This window comes from Schistocerca piceifrons, chromosome 2, assembly GCF_021461385.2.
Source record: "Schistocerca piceifrons isolate TAMUIC-IGC-003096 chromosome 2, iqSchPice1.1, whole genome shotgun sequence".
NCBI lineage: Eukaryota > Metazoa > Arthropoda > Insecta > Orthoptera > Acrididae > Schistocerca > Schistocerca piceifrons.
In genome coordinates this window covers 35,056,579-35,078,160 of record NC_060139.1, presented here as the reverse complement: position 1 = coordinate 35,078,160, position 21,582 = coordinate 35,056,579, and the positions used below count along the sequence as shown (strand labels likewise).

The window sequence follows — 21,582 nt, the reverse complement described above, 5'->3', positions numbered from 1 at the left end:
ATATATCATTATTTTGTAAATCAATGGATAAATAAATTTAATAATTAGTGTTAGATTGTGCAATTAATAATATGAATTTTAAGTATACCACAAATTTTGTAATTTCAATTATTTTTAAAAGAATAGTAATTTTAACTGTTAGTACGTATCAATTGTAACACATTAATTCCTTTTTTATACATTTTAGCCTGAAATATAATACATTGTATACAAAATCATATGAAATCTTTTAATGAAACAGCTGAGATAATTTTAACCTACACAAGAATCGATAGTATACATGGTATTGGTTATCTCTATAAAAAAAAAAAGGTAATCTAAAAACAAAGATGATGTGACTTACCAAATGAAAGTGCTGGCAGGTCGACAGACACACAAACAAACACAAACATACACACAAAATTCAAGCTTTCGCAACAAACTGTTGCCTCATCAGGAAAGAAGGAAGGAGAGGGAAAGACGAAAGGATGTGGGTTTTAAGGGAGAGGGTAAGGAGTCATTCCAATCCCGGGAGCGGAAAGACTTACCTTAGGGGGAAAAAAGGACGGGTATACACTCGCACACACACACATATCCATCCACACATATACAGCTTTTTTGGTTATGGTTTGGAAGTGGGTTACGTATTATTGAGTATATATAGGCGGGATAAAATTGTATTACGGTAAAAAGGGGAAGGTGAATACAAAGTGAGGCTACTGGTAAAAACAGAAAGAGAAAATAAAGAGAAAATAAGACGACAGGAAAGATTTCGAAATGCAACGGCGACAATAACAAACGTAATTGTTGGGTTCAAATTAATGATATGGTTATAATAGAGGGAAACATTCCACGTAGAAAAAATATATCTAAAAACAAAGATGATGTGACTTACCAAATGAAAGTGCTGGCAGGTCGACAGACACAGAAACAAACACAAACATACACACAAAATTCAAGATTTCGCAACAAACTGTTGCCTCATCAGGAAAGAAGGAAGGAGAGGGAAAGACAAAAGGATGTGGGTTTTAAGGGAGAGGGTAAGGAGTCATTCCAATCCCGGGAGCGGAAAGACTTACTGCTGTATATGTGTGGATGGATATGTGTGTGTGTGCGAGTGTATACCTGTCCTTTTTTCCCCCTAAGGTAAGTCTTTCCGCTCCCGGGATTGGAATGACTCCTTACCCTCTCCCTTAAAACCCACATCCTTTCGTCTTTCCCTCTCCTTTCTTCTTTCCTGATGAGGCAACAGTTTGTTGCGAAATCTTGAATTTTGTGTGTATGTTTGTGTTTGTTTGTGTGTCTGTCAACCTGCCAGCACTTTCATTTGGTAAGTCACATCATCTTTTAGATATATTTTTTCTACGTGGAATGTTTCCTCCTATTATAACCAAAAAAAAGGTAATGTTAGAGGAAGATGATTCATTATAGCATGCAGGGACTAAAGGTGGCAGACAAGGCTACCTGGTGCAGCACCAGGAGGCTGTGCGGATGAGGGAAGAGAAAAAAAAATGTAGTGGAAATGAGAGAAGTGGAGAAGGGGAAATGATTTGTGGGTGTGTTGACAGAGAGCAGTGCACAGTGAGGGTGAGGGGATGTCAGTTGGGAGGAGATGATAGGGCAGATGGAGAGGGGGGGGGGGACTGTTGGGCGGAGGATGTGAGGACATTAGGTTATCAGAGACTGAGGCCAGGATGATTTCAGGAGTGGAGAATGTGTTGTAAGGATCTGATGTGTCGACAGAAGTGCCGACACAGTGTGATTTGAGGGGACCGCAATGCACGCTATAAACACACGAAGGATGGCGTGAGGTCTGAAACAAAATACGTAATGAATGCTATAAAGAAAAGTACGTAGCTTTTGGAATACTTAACTTTAATCCATCCTTGTTGTATACATCGTTCTTGATGAGACATGCTTTATACGATAAGTATCAATTGCTATGTAAGGCTAATGGTGCCTTGCTAGGTCGTAGCCATGGACTTGGCTGAAGGCTATTCTAACTATCTGCTCGGCAAAGGAGCGAGGCTTCGTCAGTGTAGTCGCTAGCAAAGTCGTCCGTACAACTGGGGCGAGTGCTAGTCCGTCTCTCGAGACCTGCCGTGTGGTGGCGCTCGGTCTGCGATCACTAACAGTGGCGACACACGGTCCGACATGTACTAATGGACCGCGGCCGATTTAAAGCTACCACCTAGCAAGTGTGGTGTCTGGCGGTGACACGACATTCCTCCCCCGGCAAATCAGTCGTGTTATAAGGCTTCCGCCCGCCGTGGGGAGGACCCCATGTTGACGTATGCGATGAGGTGGGGAGCTTAACAACAGGCGAGGCTGTGCCACCCGCACCCAGCCATTCGGTCCGAGGGGAGCTAGGAAACGCCTGAAAACCTAGTCCAGGATGCACGTCAACATGCGGTGTATGCGCCCGAAAAGAGACAGGAAGGGCCGAAGGGTCGACCTCCATTGCGTCGGGGTACCCGACGCACGAAGACGCCATGTGGTCGGAGCGGGCAAGAGTTCCATGGCGGAGGACAGCTGGTCACGGGAAGCGATCGGCGGCGCGTGACCCAGGGAGGCGCATGGCGGCTGCAGCGAAGCGTCCACTGCGGGCGGCGCCGGCGGGAGACCAAGCGGTGGCGGCGGCGGCAGCGGCGGCGCGTCGCCATGGGGCAAAACGGAAGGCAGCGTCGGTAACACCTGGGGATGAGGCGAGCCAGTAGATGGGTCCCCAGTTCGCTGACCGGATGGCACCGTCGCTGAAAGCAGACGGGGAGCGGCAGAACCCGTGCGACGACAGAGGCGCAGCTGATTGAGATGCCGACACACCTCGCCAGAGGCCCCCAAAACCAAATACATCGTGCGGCCGAGGCAGCGAAGAAGGCGCCCTGCGAGCCAACGCCGTGAACCGCGATAGTTGCGATAGTATTCAACGTCGCCTGGAGCAAAAGCAGGAGTCTGCCGCTGCACAGGAACCTGATGCGGCGGATGCAGCAAAGACATCAAGGTTCGATGAGGACGACTGTGCAACAACTCAGCCGGCGAGCGACCATCTCGGGGCTGAGAGCGATACGAAGACAAAAAGAGCAACAATGTGTCCTCCCGAGAATGCGACTTTTTAACTTCAACATCTGTGACTTGAAAGTCTGGACCAATTGTTCAGCGGCACCGTTTGACTGAGGCGAAAACGGCGCGGATGTCAGATGTTGAATACCATTGGCCTTACAGAAAGACTGAAATTCTGCAGACATGAATTGTGGGCCATTGTCGGAAACAATAGTCTGTGGAATACCTTCTATGCAAAAGATAGCAGATAACACTGGGATGGTGACAGATGACGTCGTGGAAGACATCCGGACAACAAAAGGAAAATTACTGAAAGAATCGACCACAACCAACCATCGAGCATTCCAGAATGGACCAGCAAAATCGATGTGCAAGCGTTGCCAAGGGGAAGTGACTTTCGGCCATGCAAAGAATTTCCGCAGCGGTGCGGATTGTTGTTCGGCACACGCTACAGGATCTTTGCAATTCAGAAAAGCTGGTAGTGGAGGGAGGGATCCAGATGACTTGGGTTGCAAAGCAACCATTGAAATCAAGGATGGTACGTTCGGCTGTTAAGTGGTGCAACTGGTGGTCCACTTTGCTCTTGGTCACAGTTTGGCCTTGGCCATTCGACCTCATGGATAGCTGGTTGGTAATCATACCAATATAAAAAGGTGATCAGCGATAGCAGCAGACGTGGAATATGACGTGGCTGCTTTCACTGGTGGTTCATTTTCTGATAGGGTGGGATAAGTCAGTGGCAGGACTGGAATAGGAAGTGCCGGATGGGTGAATTGGGCAGGACTTGCACCTGCGTCTTCCACAGGAATATGATCCCATTTGCAAGTGGTTGGGATTGGGAGTGGCATAGGGATGAACTAGGATGTTGTGGAGGTTGAGTGGATGATGGAACATCACTTTAGGATGGGTCAGAAGGATATTGGGTATCAGATGTGATGGAAGCTTCCTTTCCCAATATGCTGAAGGTCTCACAAAGGCCTTCAGTCCATAAACAGACTTCCCATGCCATATCTCCACACACCCCGAATCCTTCAATCACCCCCAAGAACCAGCTATGAAGGAGTACCCCTCTCGTGACCCGGTACCACCTTGAAGTGGAACAACTGAACCACATCCTTTGTCAGGGCTTTCATTATCTATCACCTTGCTCTGTTTTGATGTATATCAGACCTGAGATCCTTCCAATCCCTCCTAAAGTGGTGTTCCATCACCCACCTAACCTCCAAAACATCCTGGTCCATCCATATGCCCCTCTCAAACCCAACCACTTGCCACAGGAATCATATCCCTGTGGAAGACCCAGGTTCAAGACCAGCCCATTCCACCCACGCAGCCCTTCCTTTTCCATTCTTGGCACAGGCTTATCCTACCATGTCACAGGCTGGGCCACCTGTAAAAGCAGCCATGTCATGTACCAGCTCTGCTGCAATCATTGCTCAGATTTTTGTATTGGTATGACTACCAACCTGCTATCCACCAGGATGAATAGCCACTGCCAAACTGTCACCAAGAGCAAAGTGGACCACCCTGTCACACAAGATGCAGCTGTACATAATATGTCTGCTTAAGTGACTGCTTCACAACCTGGGACATCTGGACCCTACCCTAAACCAACAGCTTTTCTGAACTGAGCAAATGGCAATTATCCTAACAACACATACTCTGCTCCTGAAATCATCCTGGCCTCAACCTGTGGTAACCTATTTTCCCCACACTCTCCACCCAACACTTTCTGCCTCCTCTGTCCTATCACCTCCACCCACCTCATGTCTCCTCACCTACATTGTGCACTCCTCTTTGTTGATGCTCCCATTGATATTTTCCCTTCTCTGATCCTCTCCCTTCTGCTCCCTTTTTCCCTTCCCTCCCTTCCCCACAGCCTCCTGACCCTGCAGTGGGTAGCCTTGTCTGAAACCTTTAGTCCTCGCATTCTCTGTCGGTAACCATTGTTTCCTCTTCCCCCACCCATACCCTGCTATCTCTCCCTCTTCTCCAGTCCATTATGGATTGTTACTCTCGTTTGATATGTTTTAGCTTTATTCTGGCCTGGGAGCCAGAGATAACTGTCATTTATGTGTGAGGCATGCTTGCTTGTGTGAATGAATGTACGTTTTTCTTTTCATGCAGGCTTTGAGTGAAGGCTTAATGAGTAACAATATTTTTATTGTGTCTGTGTGCAACTCAACATTTCATCTTTACTGTGAATAGCAATCTATCCTTTCCGTAAGAGTGATAAATCTGTTAGTTCAGATTTTTTCTGCATTTACATATTCATATGAGTGATTGAATGATAGATTTGATATTTCAGTTTTGAGTACATTTGTATCAATTAAGTAAAGTTTATTGTAAAGGTATGGTACTGTGGTGAAAATACCAAGAAGTGGTATGTCATGTCCTTTCATCCAAAGAATGGATTTGTTAAATGTGGTGCATAGAGAACAATTTTTCTATTGACTCATTGTATTGTCATATGAATAATGCTACGTTACCAGCTTTTTACCTCCCTGTTTGCCTTAAAATAAATTTGAGTCTTTTTGGCATGTTTTAATATTCCATCAGCAGTCTGGATAAAATATTGAAGAATGAAGTGATGAAGAGAGACTACAAGTCTTCTGTTATTGCTAAAAATTCAGCTTCCTTTAAGAAGGTGGTGTTAATGTATCTCTGTGGACTCCATATCAATGTCACCTGTCCATCAGCAGCTATAAACATCTCCATTTTTATTGTGCTGCTTGTCAGGATTATAAAAGGTGCTCTGTTTAAAATAACTATAAAATTGATAACTTAAAAAAATATGACTCTCATGTTGCATGCATCTCCTTTTATGGCTGATTATGAAAGTAATTTATTGTTTTTTTCTCATCTAGTGTGAGAACGAGCAGCCATGACTTCATGCATTGCAGTACCAAAATTAACTTCTTAACAAGCAGCTCATGGATTTTGCATGGATTAAGAAACCATGCCCGCAGGTCTTAGCTACTGATATTCTCCACAGCATCCTCTCACTTTGAAAGCTGGGAGAGGGAAAGGAGGGAGGGGGTAGCCAAGAAATTGTATTGGTGGACCTCTCCAGAATTTTGAAAGCGGGATGGAGCTATTGCATAACTAAAATAGTGAGGCAGGTCATGGGGTGATGCATAGATTCCCATTTGGTAAGAGCATTGTAGATAAAAGACAGAGGTCAGGGCATGAGTCTGGATCCTGCACACAGTTTTAGACTGCCGTAAGTTCCTTAAGAACCCTCTTATACAGTGAAAATACATGCAATTTTTGTAGCATTTTTTCATGAGCCAATGCTGGCAGTGTAATGTGATTTCACTGTGTCTGCCTTTGTTAATCATTTTTCCTCTGAGAACCACCAGAGCAGTACATTTAAAAACTGGTATTGTCATGAGGGGCCGGCCGGTGTGGCCGAGTGGTTCTAGGCGCTTCAGTCTGGAACCGCGCGACCACTGCGGTCGCAGGTTCAAATCTTGCCATGGGCATGGATGTGTGTGGTGTCCTTAGGTTAGTTAGGTTTAAGTAGTTCTAAGTTCTAGGGGACTGATGACCTCAGCTGTTAAGTCCCATAGTGCTAAGAGCAATTTGAACCATTTTTTTGTCATGAGGGGGAGGGGGTGGAGGGTGGGAGGGAGAGGACCACCTTACACAGCGCTTTTAAAATACCATTTTATTTCATATATTCTTATGTCCAGGAACAAATACTTGTTGATATATGGGCCATTCTGTCCTGTGATAGACATCTTCTGTTGACACTATGGGAAGTGCTTGATGCGGTTGCCATTTATTTTTATTCATCCTTCCTCCATGTTGAAGAATCACAGACTTGTGAGAGCAAACTTTCCTGCTCTAATTTTGTTACATGCAAGACACACATGCTTCTGTAATGTGTGTGCATTGTCAATGGATGTGGAATACACCAATGCTGTAAAATGTTGCCTTAGCCAGAAATCTAAGGGATTAAAATGTAGTGAAGAGGGAGGCCACACAACTGGACTTTGCCGAGCAATCCATTGCTCACTAACTGTCATAAATGTCTGTGTTAGGTATTGTCACATGAGTGGTAGAAAATTTGTTGATACTCATTGTACATAAACTAAATTCTTTGTATTTCTACAAGGATTGTATTCTCCAGTAGTGCAGGTAATTTGTCATGCAGATATTGATAATACACAGAACCTGTTACTTATCCAGTACATTGTGTGGACCTGCGAGACTGTTACCTATTATTCTGACCCCACGTTAATAGTAAAGTAAATCCAAAGCCTTGCTTCCATGATCACTCAAGTATTTGCATCTGCCTAGGTGTGGTTATTGTGGTAACTTGGCCTCTCACTCAATGCAAACCATGGCTCATACATAATAGAAATGCAAGCTGTGACCTTTGGATCTTCAGTACTGTATTGTAGAATCCAGTGTGAGGACTGTAACCTGACATAGTGGTCTTTTGGCGTGAAAGATTGCATGTGCTGTAAGTGATGTGGATAAAGTTACTACTCATGCAGAACTAACCATGTAAGAATGTGGCTTATGCCTCCAGCAGCTCCAGTAAATCTTCGCAGATCCGTATTTCCTGAGCACCCATCTTGGTGTTGCTCACAACATGAGGCCAGTTGTGTTGGGTAACTTCTCAGTAGCTTCTCTTGTCAGCATTTCCACCTATTTGAGGATAAACTTTGTATTGTTTCCTGCCATGTTACTTTTCTCCTGGGCCCAAGTTCAATCTAATTGGACTGAGCATGGTACAGGAAAAACATTATTAAGATATCCCTTGTCACCATAGCCAGTTAATTGATACCAGAGCTTTATATTTCCCATTAATCCCACCTTATTCATGTCAGGTTTTTCTGAAGATCATTTTTCTTCACCCAGAAAGTATATCCACCTTCCTCCACTACATTGTCAGAGCTTTATATACCACAACATAGTGATATGTCACATTGTCCATTACTATCAGTGAATTTAAAGGAAATTTTTGGAACAGAAAATCAGGAAAACAATTTGTGAAAACTGTGTCACTTTTTTGTAATAATAATTGCCTTGCTTTCTGTAACTGAGTGGCAATAAATAGTTTGGAATGAAGCCACAAGCCAAGTCATCATGAAGGATGATAAGTGTGCTAGCCTTTGCTATTACTGCTGTTGTCACTTCAGCTGTGCAGTTTGTTCAGTTTTCAGTCAGTCTGTGACATGCATTACCATGCAATGTCTTCAAAGGAAATGAACTTCACAGCACACAAAAACTGGTATCTCTTTGGCACTATGTCACTTCTGAGATGAAAAATGATTGTGCCAAAAACCAATCTCATGAAGACTGTTTCAAAGATAAGCTAAAAATAAATTTTTAATGGACTTTTTCTTGCTTTGATAATAACCATACACATGCGCATATTGTTTCTACAGCAATATGTGCCTCCTTTCCAATTCTCAGCATCATAGATCTACGACTGATAAGTGCAGTGACTGTTTTGTCCTCGACTTTTGAATCGTCTAAGATCGGACTACGACTATTGTACTCCAGTCGAAAGTACTTATGCTTACAGAACAGCATTTTACAGTGTGTGATGCCCTTCCCTGATCTGCCAACCTAATGAAAAAGGAAGTGTTTTTAAGCAAAGTAAATTACTGTGCTAAATTTATACTATTGACTGCTGACATTACTCACTTAACAAACTTCACTGAAACAGTGTATCATATATGTGGCCAGATTATTGTGAACATACTTTTTAAACACCAAAACACCTGTGAGCAACCAGTCTGGTGACTTCTTTACCAGGTCATCTTCTTATTGTGGCAGTTGACACTTTGGACTATTTTCTGCAACAGTTCTCATGCACAGACACACAGGAATTCATAGCAAGCAATATCCTACAATTCAATGACTATCAGAGCTGATCAGTAGAGTTATTCAGATTGTAAAAGAGGCTCTGACAATCACCCTGGAAAATGTGCTAACATACACATGGTATCACATTTACCAATTAGACAAGTCTTGGGTTTAGACAAAACTGAGTCATGGGTTTTCATCTGGATGAGGACCTGCAGAACACCATAGACGGGTTCCCTATCATCACTTGAACCATGGCTCAAACCACTCATACCAACAGCCCTCTTTCACAGGTCATCATACCTGTCTTAGACAGGCTGACCAAGAAAAGCACTGAAAACACTGAACTATGGGCATGTTACACATAACAGCACATGCTTTTGCCATGACACACTAATGTTGGCATGATATTTTGAGAAAGATACCCCTTGGATGCTCACCATCCTGGAAACAACCCATTGTCACCTGATGTATACAGAGGCCATCCATGGTATTGATAGCAATCAGTAGCCAGAGATGCCTATGTTATAAGTGGTGCTGTCTTGCCAGGAGGCAGTGCAGAACAGAGCTTGCCTCATTTGCCAGTCACATGGTATTCTACGGGTCACCTGAGCAGAGTTCCTCATCCACTGCGGTTGTAAATTAACAGCTGCAGAGCTGCACCAAGTGTCATTCGTATCTACTGGTAACCTTCTGCTCTAATTATTTCCACAAACTCTCTACTACAATGACCTGTGCATGAATAAGGAACAATCTGACAAAATACTTTGCTGTGGACTTGAACTCAAGTAGATGATTTTCACTTTGGACATACATATCACCACTATGTGTTGCTCAGAGTTGGTGGGTTTCTACTACCTATGTACAGGGTTATTCTAAATGATGGACCCATTTTCAAAAATTCAAGTACAAATTCAAAATGAACAAGCTTCATACCAATGAAAAGAGGAAGTTTCAAAGTTTTTAGTGAGTATTGGCGGGCGAGTGGTGATGGTTTCAGAAGCGGGCAGTGGAGTTTGTGCAGCAGTAGGGCTGGGCATTCTGTTTCACTGTCAGTTGTGAGGGAGATGGTGACTGTGGAGCATAAGGTTTTTTGCTTTCTTGAGTTTGTGAAAAGTGAGTCACAAATTGCAGTGCAGCAGGCATTTCGTACCCGATTCAGTATTCAACCACCTACTTGCAAAAGCAGTAGTCGTTGGTTTAAACAATTTAAATAAACTGGGAGTGTGTGCAAAAGAAAAAGCACAGGACAACCGCTTGTGTTAGATGATGATGTCCAATGGATTCAAGAAAGTTTTGTGCGCTGTCCCAGTAAGTCTACCAATAGAGCCAGTCGAAAACTTGGAATACCCCAACCAGCTTTATGGAAAGTTCTGAGATGGTGTTTGCTGTACAAGACACATCAACTACAACTTGTGCAGGCTGTCAACCCCATTGACAAACAGAAGCATCTCACATTTTGTGGTTATGTGCTAGCAAAGAAAGAGCATGACACATTTTTACAGCATGTAATTTTTAGCGATAAAGCGACGTTCCTCCTTAGTGGAAAAGTCAACAGATGCATTGTTCACATATGTGGTTTGGAAAATTCACATTCATCATTGCAACATGAAAGAGACTCACTGAAGATCAATGTGTTCTGTACTGTATCCCATGGACCATTTTTCTTTGCAGAAAGAACTGTAACGGGGATCACGTACCTGGACATGTTGGAACAATGGCTGTTCCTTCATATGCTTTCGCGCATGTGGGACGAGTTTGGTTAAAACGTTGATATTTGCTGTGCAGCCAATGGTGGTTACATTGAACATTTATAACATTTATCACATTTCTTATCATGAAATAATTATTAAAACTAGGTAATTACAAATTTTTACATCTATTAAATCGATATCAAACACTAAGAAAAAAAACTTTGAAACTTCCACTTTTCATTGGTATAAAGCTAGTTCATTGTGGATTTGTACTTGAATAAATACAAAGTTTTGAAAATGGGCCCATCATTTAGAATAACCCTGTATTATCTTTGAGTTCAATTAACATCAGAGTAACACTGATAGAATATAATAGATGGAAATTATTTGTAAAAAAGTGCAATAGGTTCCAATTTCAATCCACTTCAACTTGCACATATCAACAGGAAGACTAGAACGAATGGGCATACTACACTACAATACTCAGCAGATAACTAGAGTTTTACAAGTGGTAACTGTCTTCAAAATTTATTATAATGTAGCTCGTTACTTATGAACTGCATTCTGTTTAATAAGTATTGTATACCAAAGGCCTATCTTCAGTGAAAAAAGGATTATAGGGAGGGGAGATAGTAACATTTTATAACTTTTGATGTATTATAAAACATAGTACTACATTCCACAAAAAAATCTATATCTACAGAGTATTATCGGCAACTTTAATAAGTCATCAACTAATGTCCATTATCAGCTGCTAGACCAGTATAAATACTAGTGTTCCATGAGCTGACAATAAGTTATCTGCAGACAACAAGAGACAGTATCTTAATAATTTTGCAACATGGACTGTGTATCTAACTAAGCATTTCATATTTATGGGCTAGCCGCAGTACCAAGGTAAGATGAAAGTTAATGAAGAAAAGATAATAAACACTTGTGATCTTTAAGAAAGAGTGAAAGCCGGCCTGGAGGAAGCTCTGATTTCACTCTTTCATGGTTCTGCTTTTTCTTTCTTCATTGTGTGAAATTCCAAATAATGTGCCTGCTTTATTCATTGACATTTGCTTTACTCTCAGACAACATAGAAGTATGTTCTGCTGGCAGCACTCTTCCCCCTCCCCCACCCCCAAGTAATGAAGGGAATTATGGTTTTCAACAATTTGTGTACAAAGAGAAATGTTGGAAGAAAAAAGAATGCAATGGAGTGGCTGTATGTTGGTTTATAATAACATGGGTGATTGATTTAAGTGCATGAATCCCAGTGTTAAGTAAAATATTGTGTAATTTGTTTGCAACTATAGCACCCAGAAAAATTTATTTCAGATATGTGGGAAAGATACGCAAGTGTCTTCAACACGTTATGGGTAGCAACAGCTTTCAAAGGAGCAACAGGTAGCTCACAAAATCTGCCAGTCATACAGCACCATATCAGCAATCACGAACAGTGGCTTACTGTGCTCAGCCAGGTTGTCAACAAATTTCCCAACTTTCGTGGTGTTGCTCTCACGGGCTGGTCTAGGTATGTTTACATTTTACATACATTTGTGAATGGTTACATATATTCGTTGTTCCACAAAGATTCTGGTCATATGAATGTAGTTAATTAGGATTTTTAAAAATACACAAAATAGCTTAATTAAGAAAGTAATGCACAAAATCCTACATCTATTCTGCCAGTTATTTTTGTTACTTTGAATGAGTGCATTGTACCGTATCATCTTCCAGACCATTAAGGAAATTGTTACCAGAGGATAATGTATCAGTCAACCATCGGCAAATCATCACTTGGGCTTCATCATAGAGTTATTATTGTATCACTAACAAATTACTCTCCTTTGTCCGGTTAGGTATTTCTGCCCCTTCTCCACCCCCTATCACTCATTTTCCTTTTCCTGACTCCTTCAATTTTTTTTTTTAATTCTAGTATTTTTATTTATATGCATATGATTTATCAGGAAACTGAGACAGAGGGAAATGATTTCTTGCAAGTTAAGGTTTTCTGTGAAGGTTCCACAAAATTCTATTGATTTGTTAAGGTTTCCAGACAGTTCTCCTTTGTTCTATTTATTTTATCCAATCAAACGTAGGCTTAATGTCATTGGGAACTTCATCAACTGGCCTAGGAACTCCAAAACTTACCTTATGGGTTATACATCAATACCACTAACTTTAGACTATTTTGACATCTCCTTCCCACCATACCACTGCAGGTGATCACAGCAAATCACAGATGTGCAATGGATTACGCTAACACTGCACGACCATCCTGTAGCCCACAGTGTACAGCCCTTTTGCATTTTCATTGCACAAACACATTCCTAGATAATGTACAGTCATCACACATGTATATTTTTCTCTGCTTCATGCTTCAAGTTTATTTCATGTGTTTGCATTGAGTTTTTCCTCATAGTGTATTTGTTCCAGCTCCTTATTCCTTATACACCACCTCATTCCTGTTACGGCTCAACAACTTATCTATAACTATTTCTCTTTCAAGTCAAATATGTAGAAACAAATCCACATAATGGCTGTGGTCACTCACATGACATTCTTATATGCCAATCTTTTTATGGACATGTAGAGGAAACTATATGTTACCCACATCTGTTACGCAAGCAGAATAGTAGTATATTAATTCCTTTCTTTTCACAGCTGATGGACGTGACCATATTGTCAATCACAACAATCCATTCCACACTGAACCCAATCACTTGTGCGAATGGATCTGTACTACCCTGTGTACTCTCTTGCCAGCTGTGTGCAACATTGTTGATCGAGACAGCAACTTCTATCCTCTGCACAGCACTGTGAAGTGCATGACAGTTTTTTTCCCATGTATGAAGTGTAAGAAAAATTATTGTTATGCCTCGATGAAAGCTGCAATTAATCTAATCTTGTCCTCAGAATCCCTACAGAAGCAATATGTAAGGTTTTGCAGTACATTTGTAGCCATAATTTAAAGCTGGTTCTTGAAACTTTATAAGTAGTTTAGCAGTCACCTCACAGTTTCTGGACTTTAGTGGCCATGCAGGCTAAATAGGTGAGGTGGTGACACTACAGCTGCAGGATGTCAAGCTCATGGAGCCAGTGGGGATGACTGTCATATGCCCAAAGGCATCAGCTAAACAGCATTGTCTGGAAGCATATTTATTGTTTACAACATGAGTTGTCTTCTCCGATTTCAGTGAAAAGAACACTGAGTCATGTGTCTGTGCATGGTGAGGAATGTGAATGCAGCACTATGGAGGCTGTTGGTAATACTGCAGGTCATGACCCACCAACAATGTTGGGCTGGTAACTGGGCCAGGAATTTGCAAGTGCAAGTCTACAACAGCTGACCAACAGTGACTGCGACATGCCCCATTGCTCTCAAAGACAGACGAGGGCTCAGCACGTACTAACGGCGTAACACAGATGGTGGGTGTTGAGAAGGTGGAAGCCCAGGACCCCAATCGGCAGCATAACGTACAGCCACGGAGGCTGTACCACATACAACTACAGAGGCGGTAGTCAGGTGCCTCGTCCAATGCATTGCGAATGGCGTCCTGCCTTCTGCTACACTGGCACTCATTGTGTGCTTCAAATTCCGTTTATCACACACGGTATGAGCTGGACTTGGTTCTCTGCCCTATGCAAACAAGGGTTTTAACAAGTTCCCTCCTGTGTTGATCCATTCCCTCTTTCTCCATATAGATGAATGCAGTACTGCATCTGTTATGTGCATCAATTATGCCCATAGTTTCTCATAAGACAGTTTCAATTCTTGATACTCATAACTAATATCTGAGAAAATGGCTTCTTTCTGTGTCTCCCTGTGTAACTCTACGAATGTGTCATGTAGGCTGTGAATTTCATTCCTAACTTAACATACTGTGAAAGTTAGCCCCAGTGTCCAATGGTGACTGGTGAACAGTGCACCTAGTTGCTTGGAAAACAATGCCCTGGAGTTCAGTGGTTGGTTTAGGATTGCACCTCCTATTCCTGCTTCGATGAAAGCAGTAGTGTCAAGACTACAATTATACTTTGGGGTATCCACGCTACAATTATACTTTGGGGTATCCATGCCATTATGCCACACGAGGGAAAAGAACATCCATCAACTCTCTCTCATCTTTGAAAAAAGAAGAGTTCCCACGCAACACAAATGAGCAAATGACTTGCTGAAATGTCATACTAATAAGTGTAAGTGTAATAATATGAAACAAAGAGAGAAAAAAATACAATATGGAAAATACGCTGAAATAATACATAATTATAAACTGCTAGTTTCATTACCTTAATGTATACGGTGTCTTGTGCTTAACATGAGTATTGGGCAGCTCATTTTTCCTAGTTCTCCATAGTTTTTTGTCTCTGCTGTGGCAGTGGTACTGGAATTTGTTGTAAGGCTTTATCTGCACCATCAAACAGCTTTACTCTACTGATACATACAGTAGAAGTTTTGGTTGGTAACTAGATATGAAAATTGGCTGGGAAGATCATTTCTATGACTTGATATGGACCATCATATTTCCCTTTTCCTCTGTAAGAATTGGTAACCAACACACACTGTCCAACTTTGCAAGGTGGAAGTTGATGTACATGTTGTCCCAAATGTTCTTGTATTTCCAGAACTTTTGTGTTACTCTTTGCCAAACCTCATTTTCCTTCCATAGACAAAGTCATATGGTGAAAGACCATTACTAGTACGTGTCTTGGAACTATATGAGCAGACCACATATTAGAGATGCGTATCCCAACCTGTATGTTGGCTGTCAACATAATGAATCATCATTTTCAGGATCATTCAATTAATGCGTTCTGTTTGCCCGTTTGCATGCAAATCGAAGGGACTTGTCTGTAATTGAGAACGCAAAGCACATGGCACAGGTGTTTCATCAGATCATATAAAAAATTTGTACTCTGATAAGTCAGAAAAGTTTCTGCTGTGTCAAATTTAAGAATCCAGTCATTAACCCGTGCTGAAGCAAATGCAGCCAGCTGATGAAGAATTGCTGTTGTAGATATGAACTGTGAAAAATGGTCAATAATCATTAATGTCAGTCTTTTCTTCTCATCCCATCTGGTAAGACTCCCCTGACCCGGGGTTCTGGGTGACTTTTCTGAACTTTACCCCTTTCCCTAACCCTCTCCAGTCATTTTCCTTCATCCCTCTTCCTTCCCCTTCAACTCTTCCGCCAGAAGAAAAAGACGCTGGCTCTGAAAGCTTGTAAAAGTTAATCCTTTTGTGTGTGTGTTCCCCTGCTGCTGCTTAGTGAGTAGATTTTTTTATATTTACATTTATATTATATTATCAATAATTGATCGTTTCTGTAAAAGCATAGTTGTGCATAATGGGATACAGCTATGTAGAAAAACACTTCTAAAATGGTTGTTGCAATGAGAGAAAGTTTTTAAAATCATCTTGCTTTGTTGATATAATTGTGGCACTGAACATCACTTCTAGTTATCTAGGGGATGGTCAAAGCTCCAGCTGTCTAAATGTAAGTGAAGATACTTATTCACATTTTTATGATATTTTGGTTTACTTCTCATTCACACATGGCAACCTATGGAATCTATATATCAGCTTTCTGCACTAAAGGGTCTTCTTGCAAGCTTACAAAGGTTTTGACATATTCATTGTCCTCAATTGACAATTTTATTAAACATATGAGGTCATTTTCAATTACAAATCACAGTTTCCAACATAAAAGACATACATGGCACACTTTTTCTGCATGGCACAAGGACCAGTCTCCTATGAGTCATCTAGACAAAGACTGTCCTACTCAATACTGAAACAAAATCTGACTGACTTTTAGCCTGTGTGACAAAACATATATTACAGCTTGAAGTTCTAGATTTCTCCTGAATTTGTAGTGAGTCAAATTAACGTTTGTACACATTCGTCATGTACATGAGTAAAAAATTACAAAGAAAATATGCTTCTTGATGTTAGCAAAATTTATGATGATAAAAATAATTATATATTAATATGATGATTTTGAAATAGAATATTTGAAAAGTTTGTGGACTATGTCTTATTGCCAAAATAATAAACGTTTGCATTTTCTTTCATTTGACTGATTTTTATGAAAAATAGAGCTTGTCTTTGAAAAATTATAACAGTTCTTAGTTTAATAGACAATGAAATGTTTGAGAAAATTTTGTAACAAAAATATTGTAAAATCAAAATGTATGTCAATTATGGTCAGTTGAAACAAATGGAATTTATAGGACAATTATGTTCCCTAAAATCAAAGAGAAAAAGTAGTGTTCCAAAGTATTACAGAAAAACTTGGAAAAAGAGTGAAAATTAAATGAATATATCCATTCAATACACAGTTCCCATTGCCTCTCCTTTTGAACTTCAGACTTGCAATTTTAGATTAAACATAGCTGAAAAATGAGTGGAATCACAAATTTTGTAAAACTGGCTTTGTTTTGTATTGTACAGTTGATTGAAGGTCCCTGTAGTTCTGTTTCGTTAAAGTATGCCACAGGTTACTCTGTTGGTATTCTGACTGAGAATACAACCAAGTGCACTACTGCTAGCATTACAGGAAAGGATAAATTCTTTATAAAAATCAGGAAACACCAATACTGTGTCTTCGATTAAAGCTTTTTTCAATGCCTGAAAGGCACACTCACATTCTGTTGACTACTCAAGTTCAATACCTTTTTTCAGCAAATGATTTAATGGTTGAGCAATTTGCACAAAGTTTTTGACAAATTTTTGCTGATAGTTACAGAGGTCTGTTTTGTTGTTTGAAGGGTTGAAAATTCAGAGACTACAGATACTAAATGTGAATCTTGTTACTAATAACCTGGCCCAAGTGCTTGACTTGAGTTTGTGCAGAATTACATTTTTCAATATTTAGCATAAGATGCTCTTCCCGTAGTCTGCTGGATATTTCCTCCAACAGTTTTACATATTAATTCATGGTTTTCAAAAAACTATAATATCATCAAGAAATACCATACATTTTCTAGGATTTAGGCCATGCAAAACCTCATCTGACAATCTCTGAAAGTGGCTGGTGTATTTTTAAACCTGAATGGCATTCTGCAGTATTGAAAATGCCATCATGGGACCGTAAAAGCTGTTTTAGGTCTGTCCTCTGGTACTACCTCCATCGGGTGGCAGCCACCCCACAAATCCATTGTGAAGACATATTTGCCTCTGCCTAAGTTATCCAAGCGTTGTAGTGCCTCGAGAATTTTGGGGTAAATTCTAGAGACACACGGTCTTCCACTGTCTCGAACACTCGATATTTTGATTATGACTGTGGGAGAGAGGAGATGTGTCTACCGCGACACCGGTTTTTGTGTGTACAGGATGGACATGTATCGGGTGAATACTGCAATTGTGGCGGTCAGTCGGCACAGACAAGTGTTTGCTGCTCGCACCATAAAAGCTGTATGTGGTGTACAAGGAGCTAGCACACGTTATTCTTTGACGGTGTAATGGTCATAATTGTTATGAACAAATGAAATATGATTTGTCTAGAGACTCTTTCTTAATCTTGGTGTTAGATTTGCGAGAAGCAAGACCTGCTTTTTGAATTTCCGAGTGGTTCTAAAACCAAACTCATTTGTAAGTGATAATTAAGCGTGTTTCTAAAGCTCGAAGTACGTTTGAAATACAAGAAGACGAAAATATTTACATGTGAAATGCGAGAATGTTATTCTGCATAATCCAATACATTGTTAATTGGTGAAAACATAAAGTTTGTGTATTTACTATATGCTCTATCGTCAGAAACCTTTAGAACGTGGCGACCTAAGTGACAGGACCCGAATAAAACTGGAATTTTAAGATGGAAAAGGGAGGAAGATATTATGAGTTGCCATAGCAACCAGGCATAACAAGATACGAGAACTGTTTCAAGTAATTGGGTTGAGTCCAAGAAACTAAATGGAAGAAAGTTGCAAATGCAACAAAGTAAAAGACATAAGAAAGTACTAACGTCAAAAGAACAGAGAGAAGACCTCAATCTTTAGACTGAGAAGAGCTATGCCGAGAATACCTCATCTAAGGAGATTTGGAGAGTACACAGCTCTCACACACATCACAGCCGATGCCAACACTGATGCTAACATTCGACATTGCCAGCGCCCGTGCTGTTCACCGGTGCTGACTCCAAATCCACCCGCCGATGCTGAAACCAACATTTGACATCGCCGGTGCCCATGCTGTTCACCGATGCTGATTCCACTCCTGCTCACTGACACAGCATGAAACCCTACGCCGGGTGAGCGAGAGAGAATAATTGTTTGAATAGAAAGTTACAGAAACTATTCAAAGACTGCAGTAATGTAGTTAGTATATTTAGAAGTGTTTTTTTAATGATAACTCGATCTAAAAGTAGAAAGAATATGGATCAAGAACAGCAACTAGCAGAACCAGCCACAGCTATTAAAGTGATTAGGGAAATGCCAGACTGGTTTGAAATAGCAAATTTAGTTATTAAATATATAACCAAATAACAGAGTCAAATGCCCAAATTACTACTTTAATTAAACATTTAGAAGCACAGAGCGCAGTTTTAAATGCTCAGAGTCTTAAATTAGATTCAGTGACTACCCAATTAAATATTAAATTAGATGCTCAGAGTGAAGTTTTAAGTAACCAGAGTGGAACCTTGAACAGTCAAGCAACAAATATATCTTTATTAAAGACTGAATTTGACACTCTAAATAATAAAGTCAAAACTCTGAAGTTAGATTTAAAGAGTGAACTAACTAGTTCTTTGAATACTCATGACTCATGTAAATCAACTGTTTACTGACTTTGACCAGAGGCAGAATGAGGAATTTCAGAATTTAGCTAGAAAACTAGAATTTGATATTGAAGATAAATGTAATAATGTAGAAACTGAACTTAGCGTAAAGTCAGGATCATTTCAAAGCGTAAGCAATGTTACATTCGATGCTGTGAAGCAGCGGTGGCGCAACGCAAGAGAGGGTTTGGAAAAACAGGATAAATTACTACCTATGGTCCAGTCGCAAATTGCAGGCATTAACACTCGAGTTGATAACATGGAAAGGAACTTTAAAGAGAAGCCAGTCACTTCAGATTTAATAAATATAAGTAATCTGGAGGAACAGGTAGAGGAAATAATCGATGGAAACATTGCCGTGAGAATAATCTCCGGAAACTTTCGACTGTTGCTTTTTCCAAACTTAATGATAACAGCAGTGTTATAGATGACTTGTGCAAAGAATTCAGAATTGTCCATGACAGAGTAGAAAATAGAATAACTGTACTTAATGTTGTGTTTCCTAGTAAAGTGGTAATTGTTTTGTTGTGAGCAGGCTTTCACACAAAATTTAATGAGAAGTATTGGTCCATAAATGGCGGGGTCACATCTGTCTCCCAGAGATGTTACTGTTCTGTGTTAACGGGCAGAGTGACGACCGTTGGATCCCTAGTTGTTTTCGGTGTTTATTCTGTGCTATTTTTTCTTGCACCAAATTCCCTTCAAATCTTAAACTACCTTCTGTAATCTATTCTTGAATTCTTAAACTATCCTGTAATTTTAGTATGTAGAAAATTGGATATGATGGTAAAGTAGAAAACTTGGAGAATCGCAGATGAACAGTGATCTCTAGACAGGAAATGAAATGAATAAAATATTATTTGAGTGAAAAGTATAATATGTTGATACTGTTTAAACCGAGTGATGTCTAGATGACATAAACTGAACAGAGTATTTTATGTATGTATAAAATAAAGTGTAAAGTGATTAACTAAATAACTATTTGATTGTAATGTATAATTGTGTATTTAGTATAGAATATTTTATACACTTTATGAAATGTGATGTAGATGGGAAGGTTTATATTAGCAACCATTTCTACTTTTTCCTTTCTTACTTCTCATCTTAGTAGCAGTCTATTTTTCCCTCTTTACATATTCATATACTTCTATCGCTGAAGTCCTTCTTATTTTCTATGGTTTCCAATAACCTTCAACTTATTTCATATAAGTAGTGTAATTACAAACATGGCTAACACAGAACACACTCCCGGGTTCGATTCCCGGCGGGGTCAGGGATTTTCTCTGCCTCGTGATGGCTGGGTGTTGTGTGCTGTCCTTAGGTTAGTTAGGTTTAATTAGTTCTAAGTTCTAGGCGACTGATGACCTCAGCAGTTGAGTCGCATAGTGCTCAGAGCCATTTGAACCATTTTGAACAGAACACACACCACACCTTTCAAACAATCCTTGCAAACAAGTGTGACTGGTTCTTCACCATTTCCCATTCCATAGGGGTTGCTAAGATTTTCTCCGGGGACTTCAAAGGCAAAGGTGAGGATGTCCATTCTGTAGGAGACGTTTAACACCATACCTCCTCCAGCTTCTCACTCAAGTACCACTGAGGTAGGGATCCTGGGGAAGGGCTATCTTCTTTCTCTTCCTCAATTTTAGCAACCATTTCTACTTTTTCCTTTCTTACTTCTCATCTTAGTAGCAGTCTATTTTTCCCTCTTTACATATTCATATACTTCTATCGCTGAAGTCCTTCTTATTTTCTATGGTTTCCAATAACCTTCAACTTATTTCATATAAGTAGGTCAAAGAATCAGGATACACAGACACACTTATGCATACACACAACGAAACATGAAGACGCAAATAATGAAAGTCCAGATAAAAATGATGTAAGAACTGTCAAGTGTTGTAGGGGGAAAGAATGTGCACATGGAGAATATGTACACATGGCTGTATATTGTGACGGTTCTGCATCGCCCAGTTACTTGAGAAAACTATCAAGTAGATATTTATTAATATGTATATATAGGAAATATATGTATAAGAACAATGACGATTCTATATTGCATATGTACATAAGGATATAAAAACTATGATTATTTCACATCAGGGCTACATAAAAAGGAAGTGTGAGTAAATACATAAGAAGGTAGTGTGAGTAGGTAAGGAGAGCACAAGCCAAGGAGGAACTAATGAGCATAAGCCAGGGAGGAACTAATTGTGATAATTACTCAGAAATATCACTCAAACATTGTAGTGCCCCCA

At 40.2% G+C, this 21,582-nt stretch overlaps 1 protein-coding gene across 3 annotated transcripts in view; it reads left to right on the top strand.

Moving 5' to 3' along the window:
• The window catches only part of LOC124777045 (hexosaminidase D-like), a 226,962-nt gene that overhangs the window by 129,815 nt on the left and 75,565 nt on the right, over positions 1–21,582 (top strand). For all 3 annotated transcript variants that reach the window (XM_047252310.1, XM_047252309.1, XM_047252311.1), the window contains one exon: positions 11,883–12,078. In XM_047252310.1, coding sequence (XP_047108266.1) covers positions 11,883–12,078 — 196 coding nt within the window. The remainder of the gene's footprint in view (positions 1–11,882; positions 12,079–21,582) is intronic.